This window comes from Oryctolagus cuniculus, chromosome 8, assembly GCF_051225735.1.
Source record: "Oryctolagus cuniculus isolate XC-2025 breed Fujian yellow rabbit chromosome 8, ASM5122573v1, whole genome shotgun sequence".
Taxonomy (NCBI): domain Eukaryota; kingdom Metazoa; phylum Chordata; class Mammalia; order Lagomorpha; family Leporidae; genus Oryctolagus; species Oryctolagus cuniculus.
Window position 1 is genome coordinate 19,846,272 of NC_142874.1, and position 26,838 is coordinate 19,873,109.

The 26,838-nt window shown below is 41.6% G+C and overlaps 1 protein-coding gene across 32 annotated transcripts in view; it reads right to left on the minus strand.

Moving 5' to 3' along the window:
• Positions 1-271: 271 nt before the first annotated feature.
• LOC149124877 (rho GTPase-activating protein 20-like) overlaps positions 272-26,838 on the minus strand; it is a 98,395-nt gene continuing 71,828 nt past the window's right edge. For 8 of the 32 annotated variants that reach the window (XM_089302088.1, XM_089302085.1, XM_089302086.1 and 5 more), the window contains 8 exons: positions 24,986-25,063; positions 22,775-22,841; positions 17,382-17,561; positions 13,446-13,582; positions 12,058-12,219; positions 8,201-8,307; positions 7,215-7,410; positions 5,852-6,874 (listed from right to left, as the gene is read on the minus strand). In XM_089302088.1, coding sequence (XP_089158214.1) covers positions 6,608-6,874; positions 7,215-7,410; positions 8,201-8,307; positions 12,058-12,219; positions 13,446-13,582; positions 17,382-17,561; positions 22,775-22,841; positions 24,986-25,063 — 1,194 coding nt within the window. In that variant the 3' untranslated portion in view covers positions 5,852-6,607. The other 24 variants (XM_089302098.1, XM_089302099.1, XM_089302097.1 and 21 more) reach the window with 21 other exon arrangements.

Here is a 26,838-nt window from a genome sequence, read left to right on the forward strand (position 1 = left end):
GAAGAAGAGACATCACGCACTTGGCCTGAGTGAGGGTCTTTGCCGACAACACACCTGCCTCCGCCTAGGAAACCAGGCAGAGCAATCCTCTGGGCCCTCCAGGATGGCAACTGAGCACCATGTCCTGCACGGGCTCAGTCCAGCCATGGCCTGCTGGACGGTTCTCTTCCCAGGGAAACTAGCGGGATTGGGGGTGGGTTTGGGCCTGTGTCAGGGTCGAGTAGTTGGTTCGCTGATGGTTTCATTTCACCCTACTCTCCATTTTGTTTGGCCACCTGTACAGTGTCTAAAGGGCTCAAGCCATGTGGAGACCCTCATGCACCAGTGGTGTATGTACGCTCTGGGTGTAATGGGAAGTACAATTTGTAATCTCAGTTAACCTGACTAGCATTCTGGCACTCTTTTCCCAGAAGACACGTCCTTCCTGGGCACATATCCAAGGTTCCTTCACAGCTTGAGAGCAGAGGCACTTATTTCTTGAGAAGGAATCACTTTGCAACAAATCGGAACGTTAAAGAGCATGTGAAGTGAAAGGATGCAGGAACTTGCAAGTGCCACCTTGGTGTTCCAGTGGGAGCAAAGAACCTTATTTCACCCAGACCACAGTCCCCTCTGAGGGGCTACGTGAGTATACCTCTAGGAATTCTCTGGTCCCTGCAGGACACTACTGCCAACCCCAGTTCTCATGAACCATGTTCAGCACATGCTTAGTCATGTCACTCCCTCGTTGACGCTCCCGCCATGTGGGAGAAATTCTTATGCAGCTGCACAATCTCCTCTGTGCTCACTCACAGGGCAGAAGGCAAGCGTGGCCGCACCGCTGTTTGGTCCGGTCTTTTTCCCTAGTGGAGGATTGGGGCCTGTCCCATTCAGGGCACTCTTTGAGGCTCATGTTGGGTTCATGTACTCCATGTCAGACAAATCTCAGAGTGTTTAGGCATGCTTTAAGAACACACTCATTCCAGCAGCAGAGATCAAATCCATGACTTCACGTCAGGCAACAGCCATGCTTCGTGGACACGTTTCCCGGGGTTCTGAGACCAGCCGAAGCAAAAAAAAAAATGATTGTCATGTTGGGTTTCAAACTCCATAGAAAACAAATATAAATATCTTAGGCAGGATTGGGGAACCCACTCGTTCCATGTTTCAATTAGTGCATCGCTTTTCAGGCGGTAACACTGTAAGTCACAGATGTAATGAAATTTCTTTTAACTATCATTTGTCTATTTGTTGTGCTAGGGAGCCAACAAAGTACAATATGATGCCCAGTTCACTTTCTTAGTAGGGATCCTGGTGACAGTCTCTGTGAATTAATCTTTTCCCTCCTTCACTGCAACTGAAAACCTCAAGTGCCATTAGCCTTGCCCTCATATAATTGGTAAATTCAGTATTTGGTGGATGGCTCCAAGCATTTAGGGATGAAAGGTGAAAATGCAAAACCACCATGCCATCTCTCTAATTCAGTATCTCAGTTGTCAGAGAAAAGCAGCATGTCTGGGCATAGAAATGTTTCTTCATTTCTCCTCTTTATGAATTAGTTTTTATTGAAAAGAGTTCATGGTTTAGCCAAATGCAGGGTTAGCACTTGGATTTTTGCTTTGTGTTGGAGTGAAGCTGCTCTAGGAGTCTAGGCTCTCAGCGTTCATCAACGTTCATCAATGGTAACTGTGTCTATGAGTGTTGCAGTGGTATAGTCTGCTGCAGTTCATAAGGATAGAAGTTGGGCTTGAGCTGAATATGGGTTTCTTTATCTGTATATCTTTGGTGCACCGAGAGTTCAATTTCAGTCTTGCCAGAGAGTGTGACAGCCAGGACCTTGTTCTTGGTGCTGAGAGAGACAAAGTTGACCTCCCCCTTGTCCTACTGGCAAGCCTTGATGATTCCAGTGATTATGGAACCAATTCCTGTGACTCTATACAGATGGGCCCTTCCTCAGGTCATTTCTGTGCTAAGAATTGCCCTTCCCCTTTCAGAAAAATAAGAGGATAGGCATAGATGAAATGAAAAGATCCAGTAATTAGGGAAATGGCCAGTATCCCGGTGAGAGCCAAGGAAAATGTGCCACTTTGCTAACCCACTGTCTTGGCATAGAGACAACAAGGGTGACTCACTCTCTAGGCATTTTATCCCTCCTGCACAGCAAAAGACGACTTCAATCCAAGTTAGGAAAGTTGCTCAACCATTTCGGCAAGTTAGTTCTTGAGGAGGTTTCAAGGAATTTTAGGAAAGATGGGATAAAATCCTCAAAAACCCTGACAACTGTTATTTTCAGTAACTCAGAAGACAGAGGACAAATGACATAGGTGGGCTCATTCCATGCTTAGTCTTGGTCTCCTTGCCCAGTGAAGGAAGTGTTTATGCCAGTCACACTCCCAGACACTGGGTCCAATTCTCAGGTAGATTTTATTTAATCCATTGAAGAAAAATCTACAGTTGTCTTGGGATAACTTTGGAAAACAGACCCTATGAGAGGTCAAGGCAACGATTTAACACCCCAGCATCAGGCAATCATCATGGAGATTTCCTTGAGGTTTCTGAGACCTCGTGAAGGAAAGGAGAGGGAAATACATATCATGAGTACAAGATGCAAAGACGGAATTCTTTTGGAGCTAAACAAAAGATTTTCTAAATTCATTGCAGATATATTATTTTTATTTGAGTAGCACTAGTCTACCAAACTTTGGAGTTACGATTTGAGGTAGCAAACGTGTGAGGATACAGAAAATGAAAGTCTCGGCAAATTGAGTGCTGATTTGGTGTACGATTGTGAAGCAGTCATGATTCCAGCAGAAGCAAATGGTTGTCTCAGTGTTTGTGCCTCATCAGCAATTTTCTTTCAAGGGAATCTGCCCTTCCAAGGCAGAAACTGAAGATGTCAAGCTAGTTAGGAAACACACATTCAAACATTTGTGAAAAAGAAGCTCTTAATGTCACATTAAAAGATGGGCAGAGAACATAAAATGAAATCCTAAGTAATTCTGCTAACTGAACACATCCAGTGTTCAGAATGCAGAGGTCAAAAGACAGATGTGGGCCCTGGCCAGCTCGGGCTTGGCATTATTTGCCAGTAGACGATTTTGTTCAGTCACCACATCTTACACTGTGCCACACTCCAAGTGAAGTGTGAACTTTCATGTTGAAGGAAAAACAAAACCTATCATAGTACATTTTCCAACAGCAGACCCTTCTCAACATCAGATAACTGGTAATGAAGTTATTCTGAATCCAAATACGATACAAGCACATGAAAGGAGATACATGCAAACATGCATTATGGGAAAATGCTGTGTGAACTTCCTTTTGCTCAAGAAAAAAAGATTCCTATTCTAAATTCTCTTACATGTTTCCTGTTTGTCCTTGGATATCATTTTGAACTGTAATTTTCCTTCCAGAAAATATAAGCACAAGAAAAATAAAGGCAAACGGCATAGTCAGTGTTCCCGTGGAAGCCAAGTCAAGAAAAATATGAAGTCAAAACCATTGCCTTAGTTTGGTAGTCACACTGGTCATTCTCTAGCAAGAGAGTTATTAATGGAGGAGTTCAATTCCAGTTAGGAAAATTATACATTTTGGCAAGTTGGTTTGTAGCAGGCATTCAAGGCAGTGCAAGGAAGATTCAAGTACATGCTTAGGAACCACACCAATTGTTCTCTTCAGTAACTCAGAAGACAAGGTTCAGAAGGCACGCACAGGCCAATCTGAAACTCGGGCCTAGCCTTTTTGCCAAGTGGAGGGTTTGGGTCAGTCACATTCTTTGACATTGGATCCGATTCTCGTGTTGGTTTTATTGATTCCACTGTGGAAAAATCTAAAGCTGTCTTAGAATATGTTCAGAAAACAGACTCATCTCAGTGTAAGATACAAGTAAAATCAACTCTGAAATCTCAACTTCATGTACTCATAAAGGGGATTTTCCTGAGGTTTCAGAGACCTCATGAAGAAAAGAAAAAGAAAACGTACTGGGGGCAGCCAAAATAGCTCAGTTGGGAGAGTGTTAGACTGAAGAAAAGGAAAATAGATACGATGAGAACCCACTGCACAAATTGAATCATTTTTTAGAATTGTTACTAATATAAAGAGAACAGATTTCGTGTATTTCACAGCTACAGTTCTAAGAAGAGAATCGTAATTCCCCCCTCCCCCTCTCACTCTCTCAACCCCCTCTTTTCTTCCCTACTTTTCCTTTAAGTTTTACAAAGAAAAGCTTTCAGTCCACTCTATAGTCACAGGCTTAATTTATCACTAACCATATATTCAACAAGTAACAAAGTCGGAAGACTACAGTTCCACACAAGTATACACAAGGCCTAAGAAGAGCAATCATATCACAAAGTATCCATTTTATTCCTAAGTATTTTTTGTATTCTACATCACCTGCCACACAGCAGAGAAAATAAATATATTTGTCTTTTAGGGACTGGCTTGTATCATTAGGCTTAATGGTCCCCACTTGTATCCATTTCTATACAAAAGACAGGATTTCATTCTTTTCTTTTTATGGCTGAGGAGTATTCCACAGTGTGTATATACCACATTTTCTTAATTCCATTATCAGTTGATGGATATCTGGGTTGACTCCACATCTTAGCTGTTGTGAATTCAGCTGCAATAAACATGGGGGTACAGATGACACTTCACATGCTGATTTCATTTTCTTTGGGTTCATTCCCAGGAGTGGAATGGATCAGTCATATGGTAGATCTATTTTCAGATTTCTGAGGAATCTCCATACTGTCTTCCATAATGGTTCTACTAGTTTACATTCCCACAAGCAGTGGGTTAGGGTACCTTTTCCCCACATCATCACCAGCATTGATTGCTTTTTGAGTTTTGGATGATAGCCATCTAACTGGGCTGAAGTGAAAAATCATTGTGGCTTTGATTTGCATCTCCCTGCAGACTAGTGATCCTGAGCATCTGTTCACCTGTCTATTGGCCATTTCAATATTTTGAGCAGGAAAATTCCTTTCTAAATTCATTTCAGGTGTTTTATTTTTATTTAAATTCCACTTATATACAAAACATGAGAATTACTTTAAGAGGCGCAAAAAGGATAAGGACAGAAATACTGAAAATCTATCTTGAAAATCAATGATTGAATTTTGCAACTGTGAGACAGTTACAGAATAACTGGATTCAAAACGTTTGTCTTAGGGTAGGTGCCTCGTGGGCAATTTTCTACCAAGGAATTCTATCCTTCCAGGAAAGAAACTGAAGATTTCAAGCACATCGATAACAAGGCGCAAACCTTTTATAAACTATCCTTTGGCGTTAGGTGAAAGGAATTTTAGGGACATTTAAAGGAAGCACGCTCTTGGTACTCTTCAGTAACTCAGATTGCGAGGACAGAAGACGCAGGTGGTCCCTTTACAAGCTCAAGCTTGACTTCTTTTTCCTTTGGAAAGTTCTGGCCAGACACCATACCTTTAATGGGTTCAGACTCCGGTGACAGTGTCATCTTTTCCATTGACGAGAAAACAAAAGTAGTGTTAGTCTATTTTCAGTCACTTTTCAGTATCTGATTGCAGGAGAAGAATTTGTTTGGAATGTAAATATCATTTGCTCCCAATGTGGGTTTCTTTAAGTTCTGAGACATCATCAAACTAAGTATATCAAAGTATGTCTCTGAGAAAATGATGCCCAAGTTGAATACTCATTGTGAATCAAACCAATTCTTGTTTTGAATTGAAAGTTTGAGGTTTAATCCTTGAAATCATTTAAATGAAGAATCTTGTACTTTGGAAAAGTACCCATTAGTTTTCCACAGGGAGCCAAGGATAGAATAACATCATTGACTCATATTGGAGATTGTCTTGCAGTTTCTGAGACATCATGAAGACAAGTTTATGAAAGAACAATTAATGAAAAAATGATTTATAGATGTACTACTTTCTTGAGCAAAACAAATCCCTATCTTTCATTTATTCTAAGGTTTTTATTTTTAACTTTGAGTACTATTTATGTACACAACATACAAAGGTGACACGTTGGTACATGAAGGCACCAAATTTGGAACACTGGCAAGAAGCCTCTATGACATGAGGTCTTTTCTGTTCATCCCTAACACTATTCCCTTTCAAAGGGTTTCAAAGAGCACTGGGACTTGGGATGTGTCAGCTACCACAGAGTACCAAGCCTCGCCGATGCTTCAACAGGAACACACTGATTATATGCGAGAGAGTAATTCAGAAGTGTATGTGGAAATGCATTTCAAAGAATGAACTTGTCTATGCACACACTGTTTCTAGTTGTATCATAAATACCTATAATGAAAAAGTGTGCATTCATCTGAATATGTTTAGCAGCGAAGTCACATACTACTTTTAGTCCACGTTTCCTCAGCACATGAGGCACTCTCATTTGTAAGGGCTACACTTACATTTGGTTAGAAAATGGTTCCATAGACTAGATCAACACACGATCTCTCTGATGCACACATCATTTGCAAGAGTGGCGTGGTAAGTCAAGTACATCATCTTATCTGTGCTTTGGTCTCAGGACACCATAAAACCTCCTGATCTGTGCTACCCTTGTGAAGACAGAGCAGGTGGAGTCATGGGAGGGGTGGCATTACTCTTGGGGTTAGCCCTGAGCTACAGGACATCACTCAAGCTTCTCCTGTGACACCTGGCAGGCTTGCGGTCTGGTTCTTAGCAAAGGAGTGAAATTCTCCCAGAGAACCTGGCACGCTGGCCCTAAGATCCCACCTCAGGGAACTCTCACCTGGGCTGGCAGCACTCTGCCCCGCAGTGGCGATGACTTGCCGGGTACTCTCTCCAATGTTTCTTTTGGATTTCATACAGCTCTTCTTAGACTTCTGGTCAACTGCAAATATTCTGGGGTAACTTGCAATCAGAAACTCCACGAGGGAAAGCTGTGACACAAAAGGATGAACATGGGGTGCTCTTTTCCACTTGGCCTATTTAGGAGTCACAAGTCCTATGTGAACCGTGAACATCACAAAAATGTGAAATTCTGGATTCTAACAAAAATTTGCACTTGACAGTAACACATACGAACCAGTTTTATCTCTTAAATGACAGTTACACTTCCAAGAATACTATGTAACTTGTCCAAAAACATTTCTCATTAGAAGACCAACATATTTTGTGGCCTAGTTGAATGGCTAATATTTTGATATCACTCGCTTCTTTGGCAAGAATGCAAATCCTGACTTTCACTTTTCCAACACAAACAAACAGGGTACTCATTACCTTTCTCCTTATTTCATCTTCGAGGGCTGGGCTTCTTGAAGTAGATCGCCAGACACACAGAAGGCTCGGGGTGATGCACAAAGCTAACTTTGATGTAGTCATCTGATTGTATGATGCATTACATGAGATTGCATATAATGATGAAAACAAGTGTCTTATGAGAGCTGTGTTAGTTCTGGGCAGATGGGCTAAAAGCCTAAACACAAAAAAATGCAGTCTTATAACAAGTCATTTTCCTCAGGAATTTGTAGATAAAAAAAAGGAAATACAGTAGTTTTAATGCCATTGACATAATCCAATGAAAATACAGACAAAAGGAGCTGTAAGTCTTAAAAAAAATTCCTATGATTTTTTTGCTGAAATCACAATGTGTTTTCATTTGGGATAACTTTGTAAATATCTAATTGAACACAGGTATATTAAAAACAGATGTTGTGTTACAGAATGTTCTCAGGTGAGAGCTTACTGAGGAAATTCAACAGCAATTAATTGAAAGCATTGCCCTTCTTTGAAAGGTAATAGTACAAGAATGCTGCCTCAAGACAAGAGTCTAAAGCAGTGATGGAACAAACACATCCCGGGCATGAATACATACAAAAGCGCTTGACTGACTTCAATTCTATAAGCACACACAGAGATCTGCACTTAGTTGCTTCTGACAATATGACGGTCAGACCAGTGGTCAACTGTTCTTGTAGCATGTCTCTGACACCAGCGGACTTCCTCCCCACCGATGTCATACATTCAGAATGTGTACAATATCAACAACTCCATAATAACATTTGGGGAGAAATAAGAACTCAATGACAATGGTAGAGTCTACATGTCTTCTGATTCTGGCTGTGGTGTGTGGGACTACAAGAACCCTCTTCACAATATGCACTCTTCTAGTGGTTCATGCTGGAGAGCAGAAAATCTTTTTCTCAGACTATGTCGGTTGCCTTCTGAGGCATGTCTGGAATGCAGTACCAATTATATAGAATCACCTCTGGATGTCTCTGGCCTCCTCGTCATTCCCTTTATCAAGAACATCCAGCCACTGATCATAGAGGTCGGTTGAAAAGAGCGTGCCAGGAAAGGCTCGAAGACACTCCTTATAGAGATTAAAAAAGAAGTTATATCAATTTGTTGGCAAATATAGACTTGAGAAATTACAAAGAAAACATTTAATTGCAATATTTCATTTAATCTCCGCTTTTTCTCTAGACGTTCAAACTGTGACCTCCATAGAGTTTGGCCTCTAATTCCCACCATTGTGTACATGCAGAAACGGGTGCTTCCATTTCTTCTGACTTACTCTAGAGGTGTACACAGTCTGAGAAGTTTTGGAAGGGAAGAAAAACCTCATCTTATTGTCTCAATCATCTTTTGGAGGGTAGTTATTATGGCATAGTGGATTAATCTGCTGCCAGGGATGCCATCAACTCTTATCAGAGGGTCACTTCAATTCCTGGCTGCTCTACTTCTGATCCAGCACATTGCTAAAGTGCCCGAGAAAGCAGTGGGTAACTGCCCAAGTACTTGGGGCTCTGCCCTACCTCAGAGACCTGAAACAAGTTTTCGGTTCTGGCTTCAGGTTGGCCCAGCCCAACCTGGGCCACTCAGAAAACATGTGGAAGATTGACATCTCTGTATGAGCATGTGTGTGTGTTTGTGTCATTGTAAGCTTATTTATTTATGTAAAAGATGGAGTTGAAACACACACACACAGAGGGAGAGAGGGAGAGAGGGAGAGAGGAGAGAGAGAAAGAAACAGAGAGACAGTGAGGGAAACAGAGACAGAGAGGAATCTTCCATACACGAATTTACTCTGCAAATGTCCACATTGAATCCGGAAGCCAGGAACTCCACCCAGCTCTGCTATGTGAGTGGCAGGGACCACAGTATTTGGGCCATCTTTGGCTGCCTTCCCATGTCCATTCGTGGTAAGTTCATCCAGAACCAAGCAGCTGGGACTCAAATCAGTGCACATACAGGTTGTCTGTGTTGCAGGTAGTAGGTAAATGCACTGCGCTACATTGCCAGACCCATACGTGTCTCTCTCTTTCACTCTGCCATTCAAATATATAAAACAAATCTATATAGTCTTCTTTGCCTATATTTTAGCAAAATAGTACAAACTGACAAATCTGCTTATGGGTCATCCTAAATCATATTATGCACTGTGGACATGTAAACATACATACTTCACATTTTGATTTCAGACTAATCCTTTTAAGTCTTAGCAGCAAAGGTTCCGAACCAAATGAACTAAATATACACACATGTACTCACAGAAAATAGGAAGTAAGGACTGGACATTTTGATTATGTCTGTTCCCTGGGGCAAAATACTCTCCTAATAGCCTCATTCTACTTTCCTTTTCACTAGCTCATTGATCAACTCTTTACAAATATAACCAGAAGATGGTGGGATTTATATTTCCAGTTCATATCCCCTTGCTAGCTTTCTTTCCACTGGTCTCACTATATGGCCCATGACACTTTTCAATAGCAGTGAGTGTAGGAAATGCCTCTCAGTAAGTGTTGTGTTCATAATCCAGACATTGCTCACTCATTCTAGTAGTTCTTGAGTAGTCATTTATGTCATATCCAGTTTGGACTACTGGGGATAGAACAGTGAAGAAAACGGACAAAATCCAAGCCCTCTTATACCCTGACTATGTCACTGGCGTCCAATACTCTCCCACTGTAGTTACAGCCTTTGACTGTTTCCCAAGGAGTATGTCCAGTATGTGTGGAGCTCTGAATGATGGGGAAGTCTGGGATGGCTCAGGAGCAGCTTTGTCTGCTGGGTACTTACTTCCATGCACGTGGGGTATGTGTCCTCTCTTGGCTTTCCCTGTGCTGCAGGATGACTAGACGGGGCATGTTGTGGAAGTCACACTGTGAGCCAAGGAGATCATGTGAAGACGATTTGCTGTTGCACCTCTGCTTCTAGGGAGCTCAATGGCAAATCCAACTCCATGACTGTATTTATGTTTAGCCTGGACCAACTCTCCAGGTGATTCCCATGGTATTTATCAAAAATCAGACTCCAAAGTCCTCAGAGGGGTAACCACTATATCTTGTTGAAAAATGACATCAACTTCATGTACAACAGAAACAACACAAACATGTGACTGTCTAACCTAGTGTATATTTTTATGATCTGAGTGATGTACGTGTGGGCCCGGAAGTCATTACAGAAGTGTAACCATTTAACATGTGGCCAAGCATTGATGGAGGGTAAGGAAAGAGCAAGTGTACTGAGCGTTTCAAAGAATGTAAGGATATTTTTTGTAGTGATTACGGCATTGCCAGATTTTTGTTTCACAGCTGCTGAAATGACCAACAATTCAATTTTCCCTTACAGAAATGTACCTGGATACTTGTGATTTTACCATACAATTTTGAAATACATGTGTATTTTGCATCACCTTGGATTTTAGAATTCTTTGCTCAGGGATGGCACTGTTTCGCAGCAGGTTAACGCCTTGGCCTGAAGTGCCAGAATCCCATATGGTATGGGTGCCGGTTCAAGGCCCGGCTGCTCCTCTTCCGGCCAGGTTCTCTGCTATGGCCTGGGAAAGCAGTGGAAGATGGCCCAAGTCCTTGGGCCCCTGCACCCACGTGGGAGACCCAGAGGAGGCTCCTGGCTCCTGGCTTCAGATCGCTGCAGCTCTGGCCATTGCGGCCAATTGGGGAGTGAACCATCGCATGGAGGACTTCTCTCTCTCTCTCTCTCTGCCTCTCCTCTCTCTGTAATTCTGACTTTCAAATAAATAAAAAAAGAGAATTCTGTGCTCAATGGGCAGAGGCACAGAGAGCGAGACACACATGCACATACACGCACACTGTTCATGAATGAGGAAGAGAGACAGAGAGAGATCCTACATAAATGAATGGCTGCAATATCCAGTTCAGACCCTGGTTGAAGCCAAGAGCATCATCCTTGCCTCTCACATGGGAGGCAAGAACCTCAGTACCTTGGCCATCTTCCACTGCCTTCCCAGATGCATTAACAGGATGCTGGATCAGCAGCACAGCAGCCAGGACTTGAATTGGGGCTCTGATATACGACGCCAGCATTCCAACCCCCAGCATACCCTGCTATGCCAAACACAGGCCCAACATTTTAAAACTTCTAACCTAGCTTTGCCTGCTGCAACACTTTCAAAGTCAGATTCACAAGCTGAGCTTTGTGCTGGGGCTCGTTACTATGTAACTATAACTAGGAGTATTGGCTTAAGTACAATGGAAATGAACATAAGATGCCAACAGTAGTCAAAATGAAGGCAGCTCCAAATAGCAGAGTCCTGACACCACGTGTGAAGCAAAGGCATAAGAGACAGGGGAAAGAATGGCAATGAAAAGAATGGAATTTTCTTGGCATTTGTATGTATTTTTAATTCATTTTAAGAGCAATGTTTGCTTATTGTGGAAAACACCTAGAATGGTTTTCAAAATTTCAAATAAAGTTTCTTTGGGAAACTCTGATGTCATTAGGAAGACACTGTCAAATCTGGCAAATGCAGGAGATTTGTACTGGCCAAAATTCTATATGAATAACCAGGGTTTATTTGGAAGATGCTTGGGCAATTATAACTATGCTAGCATAATTCTACATGGAGCATTCAGATGAGGACAGCAAGCATGGAGTCTGAAGACTGGGAAAGCTATCTAACAAGCAGAGTCTGTCCAATGAAGGGAGTAGCTGTCTACAACCTGGAGTTTCTGATGTGTTTTTCAGTTTCTCAGACGCTTAACTGATTAGGCCTACTGCTCTTCTTGAGATGTCACGAGGAATGAAACCCATCACACAGCTTCCATATTGTGCATAGATGATGCCAGAATCCCCCTACCTTTAACAGTGTTGCTAACACAAGTGGCGATTCATTGCCCCAGTCGCCTCTATCTCCTGTGTTAAATCTTTCCTTTAGGGCTATAAATGACTTTATGTCACCAACTTTTTGAAAAATATTCTCTGTCTTTGGCCCTTTCTGCTTGATAATACGAATCACTTCCTGTGGAAAAGAAAAAGGAAAACTAATTAAAGGACATTTCATATCCACAAGCCCAGAACAAAAGCTAGCCCCCTGTAGAGAAGAGTATGGGAACTGACACAGCAGCAGCTGAAGTGAGGGAAGAAAATTTTGTTCAGTGTCTCTAAATATATGTTCAACCCATCCATCTGATCTGTGTCCACCCACTAAATTGTTTTGAATGCTGGCTTTAACCTAGTTTCCTTTTCAAGGAATGAAACTTGTACACCAAACTTCTCTGCTTCAAGCTTTTAGTGAATCACTCTCTCCTGTTTTACCATGCTGTTCTCATTATTTCCTAGTACTGATGGCCTTTCCCAACTAGGAAAATCTCGTTGCCACACTTGTTGCCAAACTTGTTGACTTTCATGTCCTTCTGCCTCATCTTCATGCCAAGAGGGGAACAGGAGTGTCACAGTCAGGTATCTCCAGGAATCTGTCATCTATTAGGTCCCTTACTTTTCATGAGACCTTGGGCATAGGACATCACCTTACTCATGCTTTCCTTTTATCCATGAATGATGTCACAGTGATGAGGATCCTAGCAACTCCTTCAACTTGTGAATGCTGCAAGGGCTGGGGCACCATCTAGCATGGAACTAACTTGATACATTCCTCCCCACCTCGCAAAAAATGCCCTACATCTAGCATAGTGTATGTAGATGTGCTGGACAATCAATGTGCCAACTCTTAAATGCCCTCCTGGGAAATAACATAGGCCACGTTCTGTGGCTTTCCTCTGACACATTCTCTTATGATAGAAGGATACATAAATGGCAGGTGATCCATCTAATCATCTGAAATACAAACCACGCCCACAGTGAGGGACGTTGAGTTCTAAGTTTGAGTCATCTAGACAAAAAGGAAATGAAGGAACACTTCAAGGAAGAGGCTAAAAGGGTAACATGGGGGGATGTCGACTCCAAGAGATTCAGAAACATTCCTTTTGCTGTGTGTGAGCAGGTGACTGGGTAACATCGCTGAAACCAGCAGAATAAACGGAACGGTTCTTTCTCCTGTTGCCTTTGAAGTAAGACCACGATAACTGAGCTGACTGTTCTTCTTTGAGGTCACATTAAGAAGGCATGTCAGCCAAAGCCAGGGACTGACAAATGATGGCCTCATTTGAAACACTTTTGGATGATGACACCAAGCCCTCAGAACGCTCACTCCTGAGGAGGGCTTCAGAAGATCAAAATGATACCTACCCAGAGTGTGAGGGTCAGGTCCTCAACACCAGACACTCTCAGGAGTGTTGGCACCGAAATAGCAGGAGGGGAGTCCTGGGGCAGGTCATTATGGCTTCTGGTAATGCCCCAGCAAGACAGACAGTTTGTGGGAAAGCCTGAGGAGAAAGTGAGACCATTAGCTGTAGAGGATCATTGACAGATTCTGTTTCCACCCTTTCCATTTGACAGGTGACTGTTTCCAGCCTTAGAAAAGACAGAAACTGATCCATTTGTGGTGTACAAGAGCTTACGATCTGAAATTGGCTAGTACCATCCACGTGACGTTCATGAACTTTTCTTCCCAATTTCCTATAAGCTGGCAGTTAGAATCAGGTGTTTAGCCTAATTGTTAAGATGCCCTAGGCTCATATCAGAGCATCTGGACCTGATGTCCATCTTTGGCTCCCAATTCCAGCTTCTTGCAAATGCAGGCCCTCTGAGGCAGTATGCATGGCTAACAAATTTGGGTTCCTACCTCTCACAAGCACAACATGGAATAAGTTCCCAAATTCCAGCTCTAGTCCTGCCTGTCACAAAGGAGACATGATGTAAATACCAGATTCCAGTTCTGTCCCTGGCCCATGGCCACGGCTGACATTTAGGGAGTGAATCAGAGGATAGGAAACTCAACTCAACTCTTCTCTTCTTTTCTCTCTCTCTCTCTCCTTCTCTTGTGCATGTGTGTGATGGTCTCTCAAATCAAACAATCAATTCATCAACCAGAAATGAAATATAAAGACTTGAGGAAGCTGCTCAGGTTCAATTCTGGCAGTGCTACCTACAGTTTTTGCTTTTTATTTTTTTGCATAATGAGACACCTCACATTGAGTTATACACATCCTCTTAAGTTTACCCAGTGGAGTCAGGTGTCAGAACTCATTTGAAAAGCAAAAAAATACAGTTGACATTCAAACTAAGTGGAGTCTCATAATCTACTTCATGCTAAGTCACCTTTCCCTATGAGATTTCCTGTTTGGTAGTCTGAATGCCCAACCACCAGCAACTCACTCCCATCAAAGAGATCTGCACTTCATGACACAAGCTCCCTGATATCACTCAACCAGCCTCTACCTCCCTCACTCTTCAGGGTTACAAAGCTTAACCTGTTCCCCAGGTGATTTGATTCCACCTTCTTCACTTGGTTCCCAAATGAGTGGCAGGATCCCGTGGGGCCTTGTTCCTTGTGCCACCCTGCCAAGCTATACAGCCTATATTTTAGCTACCCATCAAGCTCTGCCAGCTGAATGCTGAAGAGGAATTTTCCACAGACAAGAGGATCACCAAGGAAAACATGAGTTTGGAGTATCTACTGCTCAGCTGTGCACGTTTTCTTAAGAAGGCACCTAAACTTTTCTTCTTAAATGACCGATTTATGCTGAATATCATAAAAGGCACCAGAGGAGTCAAGGTGCAGTGTGATAGACAGATGGGTGAAGTTGCCAAAAACAATCTGTTTTTGTTTTTTTGTTTTTTTGTTTTTTTTTAAGATTAATTTTGACAGAATTACAGAGAGAGGTAGAGACAGAGAAAGGACTTCCATCCACTGGTTCACTCCCCAGATGGCCACAACGGCTAGAGCTATGCTGACCCGAAGCCAGGAGCCAGGAGCTTTTTCTGGGTCTCCCACATGGGTGCAGGGGCCCAAGGACTTGGGTCATCTTCTTCTGCTTTCCCAGGCCATAGCACAGAGCTGGATCGGAAGAGGAGCAGCCGGGACAAGAACTGGTGCCCATATGGGACAGCTGCGCTTCAGGCCAGGGCTTTAACCCGCTGTGCCACAGCACCGGCCCCCTCCCCAAATATCATTCATCAGCCATCTTCTTGGCATTTCTGGGCCCCTGAATGCATCACCATCAGACAAACAAGGGAGGGCAATCCTCATGGTGCTATATCACTGAGGAAGCCAGGATAGGCTCCAAGATGTGCCACTTCATCAGCCAGTCCAGTTACTCAATTCTTTGGACTTTCCTTTGACTCAACTTGTTTAAGAATGATGCTATCTACACCTCATTGCACTAATATAATGTATTACTCAGCATGGCACACAACTCATCACAACCGTGAAGAGAATTACTTTCTTCTGTAATCATTTACAATCAAATGGTGTAAGGGATCCCACACATCAGTTTCCTCACCCTAAAGTAAACTTTATCTCCATTCTCTTTCTGGTTAGTTAGTACTCTCCAGATAGCATGCAGTCACAAAGTAATCCAACACCAAGCATTCAAAATTCCACCTTTTAAAAGGAGACAAGAAAAAAGCAAATGCCATCTCAAATGCAGGAGGCTGCTCATACATACTACCATATCCAACTCTTTCTTTAAAACAGGCAAGAATACATGGTTTAACTCGTGCGCAACCTGGTACACCTAGGACTCACCTGATTTCATTATTTAAAAATCTATTGGGACATAATCCACTACTTAGTTGTCACACAGCTAAGCAATGAAGCATCATGCTCCATACCTTGATATGAATCTATACATCCAGAACATATGGGAACAGAGAGAGATGAGTGCCATTACAATCTTTCTCAAACAAAAATACTTTCGGTGCTTAGCTGAGGCTTTCATAAGGTACATTATTTACTGAGAGCGCATGCTGCTTCTGTGACCAATGGAAACAGCAGCCATTTTCCATGAGACACGTTGCATAATTCAACAAGCTCACTTCAAAAACACTGAGCCTTTCTGACACTCCTGGCGATACTTCTGGTGGTGGCATTCTCTTGCCCAAATGGGGGTTGTGGATGTTTACAAAGTTCAGATTCACAATCTTGCATAGGAGCAACATTTATAGAATATTGCTATATGCTCAAAATTACAACCAAAAACACATTTATAAGCTATATAAATCACAGAATATCCTCACAAGAAAAGTACGAACACCATTCACAGTGGAAATCATTATATTCTTGCCACAATATTTCCCACCTTACTAAAAACTGTTCTTCAGAGAAAGGTCTCTCAAAAGAATATTGACAAGTAGGGAGAGACTGGAAAGCAAAAAGCTGAAACATCCCTGATCGTAACTGTTCAGTCCATGTCTGGTCTAGATATGCATCTGAAGCCTGGAGGAAGTCAGCATGCCGTGGGCATAATGAAGAGATCAATTCAGGAAGCAACCCCCTAGCCACTTCAGCCCAAGCCAGAAGAGATCCAAATTCAATGCCACAGTTTCTCACCATCCTGGAGATCTTCCATATAAGGTAAGTCTAAGGCATGCAGTACATTGATTACTTCCTGCTCTCACTCCAGGTTCAGGGTTACCCTCTGGAATGCTTAGTCTTCATTTCCAGGCCTTCACACATGATGCTCTTCATTGTAAAGATTTATTTGTAATACAGAATAACACACAGAGAAAGACATCTTTCATCACTTTGTTTTTTTCCCAAATGGCCACAACAACCAGGGACAGGGCTGGAGATTAGAACTCCACCTGGGTCTCCCACATGCGAGACAAAGGACCCAGGTATTTGGGTCATTTTCTGCTTCCTTCCCGGGCACATTCTGATAAAGCCAGCGAGCTTCATCCGAACTGGGAGAGCCAGGACTCAAGCCAATGCTCTGATGTGGATTGCAGGATGCAGCTTAACCCACTGTACCATGATGCCAGGCCACAAGAAACTTCTCTCTACAGACACATAAGTTTGTGCATGCATTATTTTATGGAGCAAATGCTCAGGGTATCCAGAGGACACAAAAGTTCTAATGTAGAAGAACCACCACAATCCTCCTGGAAGTGAGATGGGTTCTGACTTTGAACAGTTTCTCTAAGCCTGGTTCTTGGTGAGTACTGGGTCCCTGTACTTATGCACACCTCCTCCCTCATGGAGAACAGCTCTCTGTCATGAATTTTTTTCTCAGGAATGCATGGATGAGCAGAGAGCAGAACCCTGCTGGAAATTAGACTTACCGCACCGGCGCTGCCTTTTAGCCATGTGCCTGGGCTTCAACACGAACTGGATCCCTCCATCAGACAAGATCTCCAGAACGGGATCCTCCATGCTCAGGGCGGAGGTGGACTTCCCCGGTTCCTGATTATGAAAGGCAGCTCGATGGTAGCTTGTTTGGATAGCATATGGACACTCATGCCCTAGGCAGAGAAAAATCTCAATACACATCAGGCTGATGGTGACAGGTATGATCAAACATGCCTTGTTGTCAGTGTGGGTACAGCACCGGGGACAGCTCAAGTTCTCCTGGGGCTTCTGCAAGGAAGAGAGCTGTGTCTTGGGAGTGAGCATCAGGTGTGCTCTCTCTGGGGAGGCACTGCATAAAGCAGGCACCCAGGCAGAGGACCTTTCCAACGCAAACAGAAGTAGTAGCCCATTGCCTAGCTTAGAAGACCAAGATCCCTCAGTGCACTGCACACTGATGACTTGTTATTTCCGTTGTAAAGTAGAAGGCCTGCTAAAATCTGCCTTGACTCCAACTAGATTTTTAACGTCCTCATATGAGTAAACATGAGTAAACATCAGTGGTCTGCATTTTTTAAATGATTGGGCCATATATGTCATGAGTTGCTGTAATCTAGAATCTCTCTCCCACGATGTTAGATCATGAAAAGAGACTTCATTTCTCTGTCAGTTTTATAGCCTGTGATTCTCAAGAGCACTGGGGCCATGGTCTGCTGTTACACTTCCCTCCTACTTTGGCCCTCTCGGGAGCCCCTCACAGCTCACTAGCTGAGGGAGTGCTGCAGAGTGTTAGAGACCCAGAGCCATCCTACCAACTGATGTTCACGGAGTACATGTAATGTCATTGCTTTCCTCTCTCATTTTTAAATTGCTGGCAACCCAAGAAATTCTCAAGATCCTCTGCTCCTGGTGGGTATTAGCAATTGGGATGTCCATGAAGACACCTCTGTCCCACATTGGACCACCTGGTTTGGTCCTTGATCATGGATCCTGACTGAAGCTCTCTGCAAATGCAGATCAGACCCTAAGATGCAGAGCTGTTGTCTTGAACACTGATGTTCCTGCCACTCACGTGCAAGACTGGACTGATGACCTGCCTTCTGGCTCCTGGCCCTTGCCCTAGGACACCTCCAATCTTCGTGGACCTTTAAGGATAGAACTAGCAATTTAACATTCTGTGTCTATTTTTGCCTCTCAAAAACTAAACTTCGAACATGTTTTCACGATTCTGTGCTGTCAAAGGGATTTTCTTTTCAACAACAAAGTGAAAGCTCCCTTTATTCAATTTCTGACATATTAGTTAAATTTTCCATTTCATGGGACATTAATACCCTGTTCAGAGCAAGAATTATAGCAACTTGTCTCTTTCATGGTAAAAGAAGCTTCTACAACTGCAATATTAACAAAACCAAACCATCGGCATAACCAGGACAGAAAAAGATGATCAGGAACTGAGAGCATATTAAACACACATCCATAATGACCGCTAGGAGTCACCAACGACAGATACACTCTTAGGATTTCTTGGAGCCAGTCACAGTGCATGCCATTGTTCGGGTCCAAATCATCCTCCAGAAAAAACATTTTACATAAACAAATGCCATCTACTCAATAAATTCATTTACAGTATTTGATTTGCACACTAACTCTACTGCTATCTTTATTTTAATTTTTTTTTATTTTTTGACAGACGGAGTGGACAGTGAGAGAGAGAGAGAGACAGAGAGGAAGGTCTTCCTTTTTGCCATTGGTTCACCCTCCAATGGCCGCCGTGGCCAGCGCGCTGCGGCTGGCGCACCGCACTGATCCGATGGCAGGAGCCAGGTACTTATCCTGGTCTCCCATGGGGTGCGGGGCCCAAGAACTTGGGCCATCCTCCACTGCACTCCCTGGCCACAGCAGAGAGCTGGCCTGGAAGAGGGGCAACCGGGACAGAATCCGGCGCCCTGACCGGGACTAGAACCCGCTGTGCCGGCACCGCAAGGCGGAGGATTAGCCTAGTGAGCCATGGCGCCGGCCTCTATTGCTATCTTGTTACAAAGATGTCAAAATTAAGGAGAAACATCATAAAATCGGTGGTTGGCTTTTGTCCTCAGATGTATTTAGCAATTCCTGAATTTTGAGACTGACAAAGTACATTCAGAAAGAACAGAAACTTTATTTTCAAATTTTGTAAGTGACTTGAAAACATTATAAATTACACATTAGTTCCTTTACATGACTGTTGAAAGAAGAATAGGAAGATTGCCCAGGTAAGTAATACTGTTTGATTTTCATAGAAATCACCAGCATTATATTACAAAGTCTATGACAAATAGTATGCCTCCCTTCCTTTCCAGGGCTTGTTTCTATGAGAGACACTGAAACACATGATGATTCATGAATGGTTTCTTCTTTATATAGGTTAATTCAACAACTATTTTAGGAGAAGTATGATGTTTTTATCAACAACCTCAAGATCAAGTGCTAGAAAATTCAACAAAAAGAATGGCTGAACTGTACATGTTTGTTAATCAAAAAACCTTTTAGGAGTTTGAATGTGATTATCTTAATTTTTAATCATGCTCAAATAACTTCTTGACATAATTTCACAATAAATATATATGTGTTTGCAGATGACATGCATGCATGTATACACACACACACACACACACACACATTCATAAACACAGGGGAACCAGAAACTCCACTAAAAGACTACTGGAACTCATAAGAGAGCTTGGTAAAGTTGCAGGATATAAAATCAATGCAAAAAAGTAATAGACTTTGTGTACCCAGACAATGCCAAGCCTGACAAAGAACTGGTAAGATCAGTCCCATTCACAATAGCTACAAAAATGTCAACACCTTGAAATAAACTGAACCAAGAAGGTGAAAGATCTCTACAATGAAAATTATTGAGCATTAAAGAAATAGAAAACAGACAAAAATGGAAAAATCTTCCATGTTCATGGATCAGAAGACTTATCATCATAATGTCCATATGACAGAAAGAAATTTACAGATTCAATGTGATCCAATGAAAATACCAAAGGCATTCTCCTCAGATCTAGAGACTATGATGCTAAAATTCATACAGAAAAACAAGAGAGCCCAACAAGCTCAAACAATACTAAACAACAAAAGCAAAACTGGGAGCATTACAATACTAGATTTAAAAGCATACTACAGGGGCCAGCACTGTGGTGCAGTGGGTTAACACCCTGGCCTAAAGTGCCGGAATCCCATATGGATGCCGGTTCAAGACCCCGCTGCTGCACTTCCAATCCAGCTCTCTGCTATGGCCTGGAGAAGCAGCAGAAGATGGCCCAAGTCCTTGGGCTCCTGCACCCACGTAGGAGACCTGGAAGAAGCTACTGGCTCCTGGCTTTGGATCAGCACAGCGCCGGCCGTTGTGGCCAACTGGGGAGTGAACCATCGGATGGAAGATCTCTCTCTTTCTCTGCCCCTCCTCTCTCTGTGAAACTCTGACTTTCAAATAAGTAAATAAATAAATAAATCTTTTTTTAAAAAAGCATACTACTATAATCAAAACAGCTTGGATCTGACACTAAAATAAATACATAGATCAATGAAACAGAATAGAATCTTCATAAACCAATCCAACATGTACAACCAACTAATCTTTGGACAAATGAGCTAAAATCAATACCTACAGAATGGTCAGTATCTTCAACAAATGGTGCTGGAAAGTTGTATATACATGTGCAGAAGTATGAGGTAAGAACCCTACCTATATACCTATATACCCTATACAAAAGTCCACTCAAAATGGATCAAGAATCTCAATCTATGACATGATACCATCAAACTGCTAGAGAACATTGGAGAACCTCTGCAAGACACTGGCATAGGCAAACACCTCTTGAAAAAGACCCTGGAAGCAAGGAGATCAAAGCAAAAATACACAAATGGGATTACATCACAGTAAGAAGCTTCTACAAAGGAAACACTCAACAAAGTGAAGAAGCAACCGACAGAATGGAATAAAACACTGGCAAACTATACAACAGATAAAGGATTAAGATCCAGAATCTATAAAGAGCTCAAGAAACTCAACAACAACAAAACAAGCAACCCAGCTACAAAATGCTCAAAGGACTTGAACAGGCATTTTTCAAAAGAGGACATTCACGTGGCCAAGAGACACAAGAAAAATCCTCAGGATCACTAGCTACCAGAGACATGCAAACAAAACCACCATGAGGTTTCACCTTACCTTAATTAAATTGGCTTTCATGCAGAAATCAACAAACAATAAATGTTGGTGAGGACGTAGGAAAAAGGTACCCTAATACACATCTGTGGAAATGTAGATTAATACAGCCATTATGGAACACAGTATGAAGATTCCTCAAAAACAGGAAAATAGACCTATCATGTGACCCAGCCATCCCACACCTGGGAATTTACCAAGGGAAAGGAAATCAGTGCATGAAAGAGTTATCTGTACCCCCATGTTTATTGTCGCTCAATTGCACAATAGCTAGGATATAAAATCAACCCAACTGTCCATCAACCAATGACTGGATAAAGAAAATGTGCTATATACATACTATTCAACCACAAAAAAGAACAACATTCTGTCTTTTGCAAGAAAATGGATGCATCGGAAAACCATTATATTTAGTTAAATAAGCCAGTCCCAAAAAGACAAATATCATATGCTTTCCTTGATCTGTGGTACCAAATAGAGTACAAAAATTTAATGTATATGAGTAAAATTCACATTTTGAGATGTGATTATAGTTTAAAGCCCTTGTCTGTAAATAATAACCTGTTCCTCTACTATTTAGAACAGTGTTGTTGTTCTTTCTTACTACTGGTAAATTTTTTACTTAGTGGAGGGTTAAGCATATGATTTTAAAGTAAACTGAAAGTATGTTATTATAAAACTTAAAAGAAAGAATAAGAAAGGAAGGAGGAGGGAGAGTGGTATACTTGGACATAGACCTGACAGATTTTGCAAGACTTAAAAATAGAGATTACCTATGAGACTAGAAATGGAAAGGGGAATACAAACCAGTATATGGGCATCAATCAAATGTTTGGAGAGATGAAATTCGACCCCATTTTCATTTCATTACAAAAAAAGAAAAAAAAAAGGACTATTCCAAGACAGTTGTGCTATCCACATGGAAAAGCAGAGAATAAAACTTCAGTTTCTTTTCCAACTACAACTTAAATTGCTGTATGAAGATATGTTGTCAGGCACCCAGGGTAGAGTATACACTTGGCAATTCCTTTTATAAATGAGTACTGACTACATGAGGTTGTTTTCTCCCTTGTAAAGATATTTAAGCTTAAGAACAAACAATGCATAGTCTGGAAATTAATAGTTACCATTTTGAAGCAATACATTTCATTTTTTATTTTGCTGGACACTTACCGATGAGCGGGTAAGAGGTCTTTCTCTGGTTTGAATAGACCCACAATTGGTAGTCCATTTCTGAGCCCTTAGAGACAAAAAGAACTAAGTATCACAAGTCTTTGTCAGGGCATACTTCAAGGATGTATTTCTTTTGTTTTTTAGAAAACTTTAATAAATATAAATTTTGAAAGCATTTTCCCCCCATAACCACCCTCCCACTCGCAAACCATCCCATCTCCTACTCCCTCTCCCAACCAACTCTTCAGTAAGATTCATTTTTAATTCTCTTTATATACAGAAGATCAACTTAGTATATACTAAGTAAAGATTTCAACACTTTGTACCCACACAGACATACAAAGCATAAAGTACTGTTTGAAGATAAGTCTTACCATTCATTCACATAGTACAACACATTAAAAACACAGATCCTACATGGGCAGCAAGTGCACAGTGACTCCTATTATTGATTTAACAGTTGACACTCTTATTTATGACGTCAGTAATCACCCGAGGCTCTTGTCATGAGCTGCCAAGGCTATGGAAACCTCTTGGGTTCACAAACTCCGGCCTTATTAGACAAGGCCAGAGTCAAAGTGAAAGTTCTCTCCTCCCTTCAGAGAAAGGTGCCTCCTTCTTTGATGGCCTGTTCTTTCCACTGGGATCTCACTCACAGAGATCTTCCATTTAGGTCATTTTTTTTGCCACAGTGTCTTGGCTTTCCATGCCTGAGAAACTCTCATGGGCTTTTTAGCCAGATCAAGGATGTATTTCTTTAGCATTTCTACATTTCCAAACAAGAAAATAATTGGGACCAGTGCCAATGCTATTCGAGTTAACAGGACTGACCGAAATAACTTCGGTCCCTTTCTGAGCCTCCAAGACTACACCCCAGATTCATGCCATATGACTTTTGACAAGGATCACAATGCTATTATCCCAAGTGACCTAAGGAATAAAGAATCATATTTATGCCACTTCACTAGTAAAGGTAAGTCTAATCCTGATCATTCCACTCTCAGCTATCTCCAGTCTCTTTGAAGAATGCTGTGTTTTACTGGATTTAGCTGGCTTTCTATCATCTACACAAGAGACCTGGATTAAGTTCTCAGCTCCAGGCATCAGCTCTACTGCTGCTGTAGGCACTTGTCGAGTGAAACCATAGACATAAACTCTTCTGTCTGTCTATGTCTCTCAAATAAAACAAGTTTTTAAAAAAGACATGTATGTGGTGTGCACACACATTCCCCGAAGAGCAAGCTTTCATTCAACTCTTATCTTGTTCTTTAATAATTTATTAGAGGCACCAGATATATCATTCCCTGAATCAGCATCTAAGGCATACAGCTTTTATGCAGGTGTTCTTCATGTCCAAATTTACAAGGAGTGAGATTTTAGCATGGTGGTTTGAAGATGCCTGAGACTCACGCCACAATAGCTGGGTTCCAATCCAAGTTCTAGGTCCTGATTCCAGCTCCCTGCTAATGTGCATTCTGGGAAGCAGCTATGAATTCTCAAGTAACTGGGTTCCTGCCACCCACGTGGGGTACCTGAATCGTACTCCTGCATCCAGACCTTAGCTTCAGACCACCCTTAGGTGCTGTGGGCATCCAGAGATTGAACCAACAGAGGCGAGCACCCTCTCTATGTATTTCTGTGTCTTCCTCTCTCTGTGTCTGTCTTCATCCCTCTTGCTATCTCTGTCCTCTCCGACCCTCAAAAATTAAAAAAAAAATTCAACTAGACATGTCTATTAGGTTTGTGTACACTGAGATGATAGGTGTGGGATTGGAGAAACCAGAATATACAGAAATAGCAATCCAACAGACAAGGTTATTAGGAAGCATGTAAGATATTTTTGTGTGTATATATATATATACATTTATATATATACACACAAAAAAAATAAAATACATGACAATAGCAATCTGAAATTATACTCCAATTTCATTAAATTATGGCTTTCAGTTCACATGAAATTTAAAATCGGAACAGAAGAGCAATACCCATACATAGACAAATACATCTCCGACGTTTTCCATTCCCACATGTGCACATGGTTCTGGGGACAAAATATATTGCTGCCTACAATTGGTCTCTTTGCCCGGAACTGTATTTTACAAATATACACTGTAAGCATGTGTGCATGTATCTGGATCAAAGGGAAAATACATTCATCTCAAAAACCAAAGTTGTTATTTAACTCAAAGCATCTTTCAGATTACTTACACTTAATCCTAGCACTGGTAGTGCCATATGGATAACGTCACTCACTGTGTCTAAATTGGTAACTGTTATAATTCCAGACTGTAAAAGGGAAAAGAAGAAAAAACTGCTGATACAGGAGAATGTTAAAGTATATGGTTACATAATTATGAAACTCTTGGTTTCAGGGTAAAGTTTGAGTAATGACAAAGCAAAATACATATGAAGCACCAAACCTTAATGATAACTGATTTTTATTACTTTACGTAACACAAAGCCAGAAGAAAGAATTTCAATTAATTAACATGTTTCTAATAGAGGAGTTATGATACTAAAAATATAACTGCTTAGGCCCAAACAGAAAGAACCTCAATTCAGAAAGAGCCCAACACCCAAAGACTATTTCCATCATGCAGGGAATAGTTCAACAAGGAGTCAGTCTCTCTCCTTCTCTTGATGAGTTGTGTTTTTATGTTTAGATTGATTTCTTTGCATACCATATATTCAGTCCTCGTCAAATGAGAGTAAGAACTGGCTCTCACAGGCATTCTTGCTCCATAAACCACTATGTAGGGAATACCTTCTCCTAGTCAGATCACCCTTTTTAGATTTTCATTGTCAAAATGTATTGAGACCATGAACCCAGAATTCAAGGCTGAAAATTCTAGACATCTGAGTTCTTTTTTGAGATACCCATAGAATTTTAAAACTGTACATGAACACTTTCACAGAATTTTTTAAGGAAAAAAACTCTTTTGAAGGATTACTCATCTTTTTCCAATTTATCTGGTTTGTAACATAATGGATTTTCATGGTATATGGAAATCATTAAATTCAAAATAAGCAGTACAAGGGTATGGGCCTTCTTTTCTGGTCCTGTTCTCTCTATGAACACATAGATGGAGCTGCTTATAAGCATGTAACTTAAACTATTCAATAATTAGAAAATATGGAAATGAGTTTCATTTCTTTTCCATATGAGATGTTACTCCATATATAACGGCCAGGGAAATGTGACCAGATCTCTAAGAGTTTCATATGAAAATTATGCAACAAAAGCAGCTATGTGCTCCAAGACATTAAAACAAATGTGCTGAAAATGAAAAAAAAAAATTAAAAAAAGTAGAGGCTGTCCCAGCACAAAAACAGAAGATATTTCAAAATGGGAACTTTAGCTGTGAAAAATATCTGAAAGAACAATGCAGTGGGTGGACTAAAAAGCACAAGTGAGATGGCAAATGGAAGACAATGAATTTGAAAATACATCAATTGGAAACAGTCAGTCTGAAAAAGGAAGAAAGGTATGATTGAAAAAATTAGAGCTTACTGCCCTAGTCCAGGAGAAGATAGTTTTTAAAAAGTGGAAAGAGTGTAGTCTCAGGGAAGAGTTGGGGAGAAAATGCCAGAGGAAACTCTACCAAAATTAGAGGGACATGGTGGACCTCCTGTGGATGGCACGGATGCCCACAACTTGGGACTCCAATAGCCGAGAGCCTGCCCAGCAGCCAAGAGCCTACGCACTGGCATTGGAAAGTGAGGTGAGACCAGACAGTACTAGCAGTAGTCCAAGGCACTGGTGATTAAGCTGCAAAGAGAGCCTAGAGAAAACTTGGCTTGCAGCCCCAACGAGGAAAGTGTACTTTCCAAACTAGAAGAGAAAAAAAAGTATGGACACAATTTCTCTTTCCCCAATCACTTTACAATGCCATTCTGTAACAAGCCAATAGAGCAGGTGCCATTTTGGACATATGTAACAGCTGTGCCAGCTCGTGTCCATGCCCAGCAACTAGTTGAGTGGAGACCCCTGACTAGTGGGAAGAACTAACAGGGGGATAGGAGCCTGTGACTTTGTGAGGCTTCTCTACTGGGACTGTGAA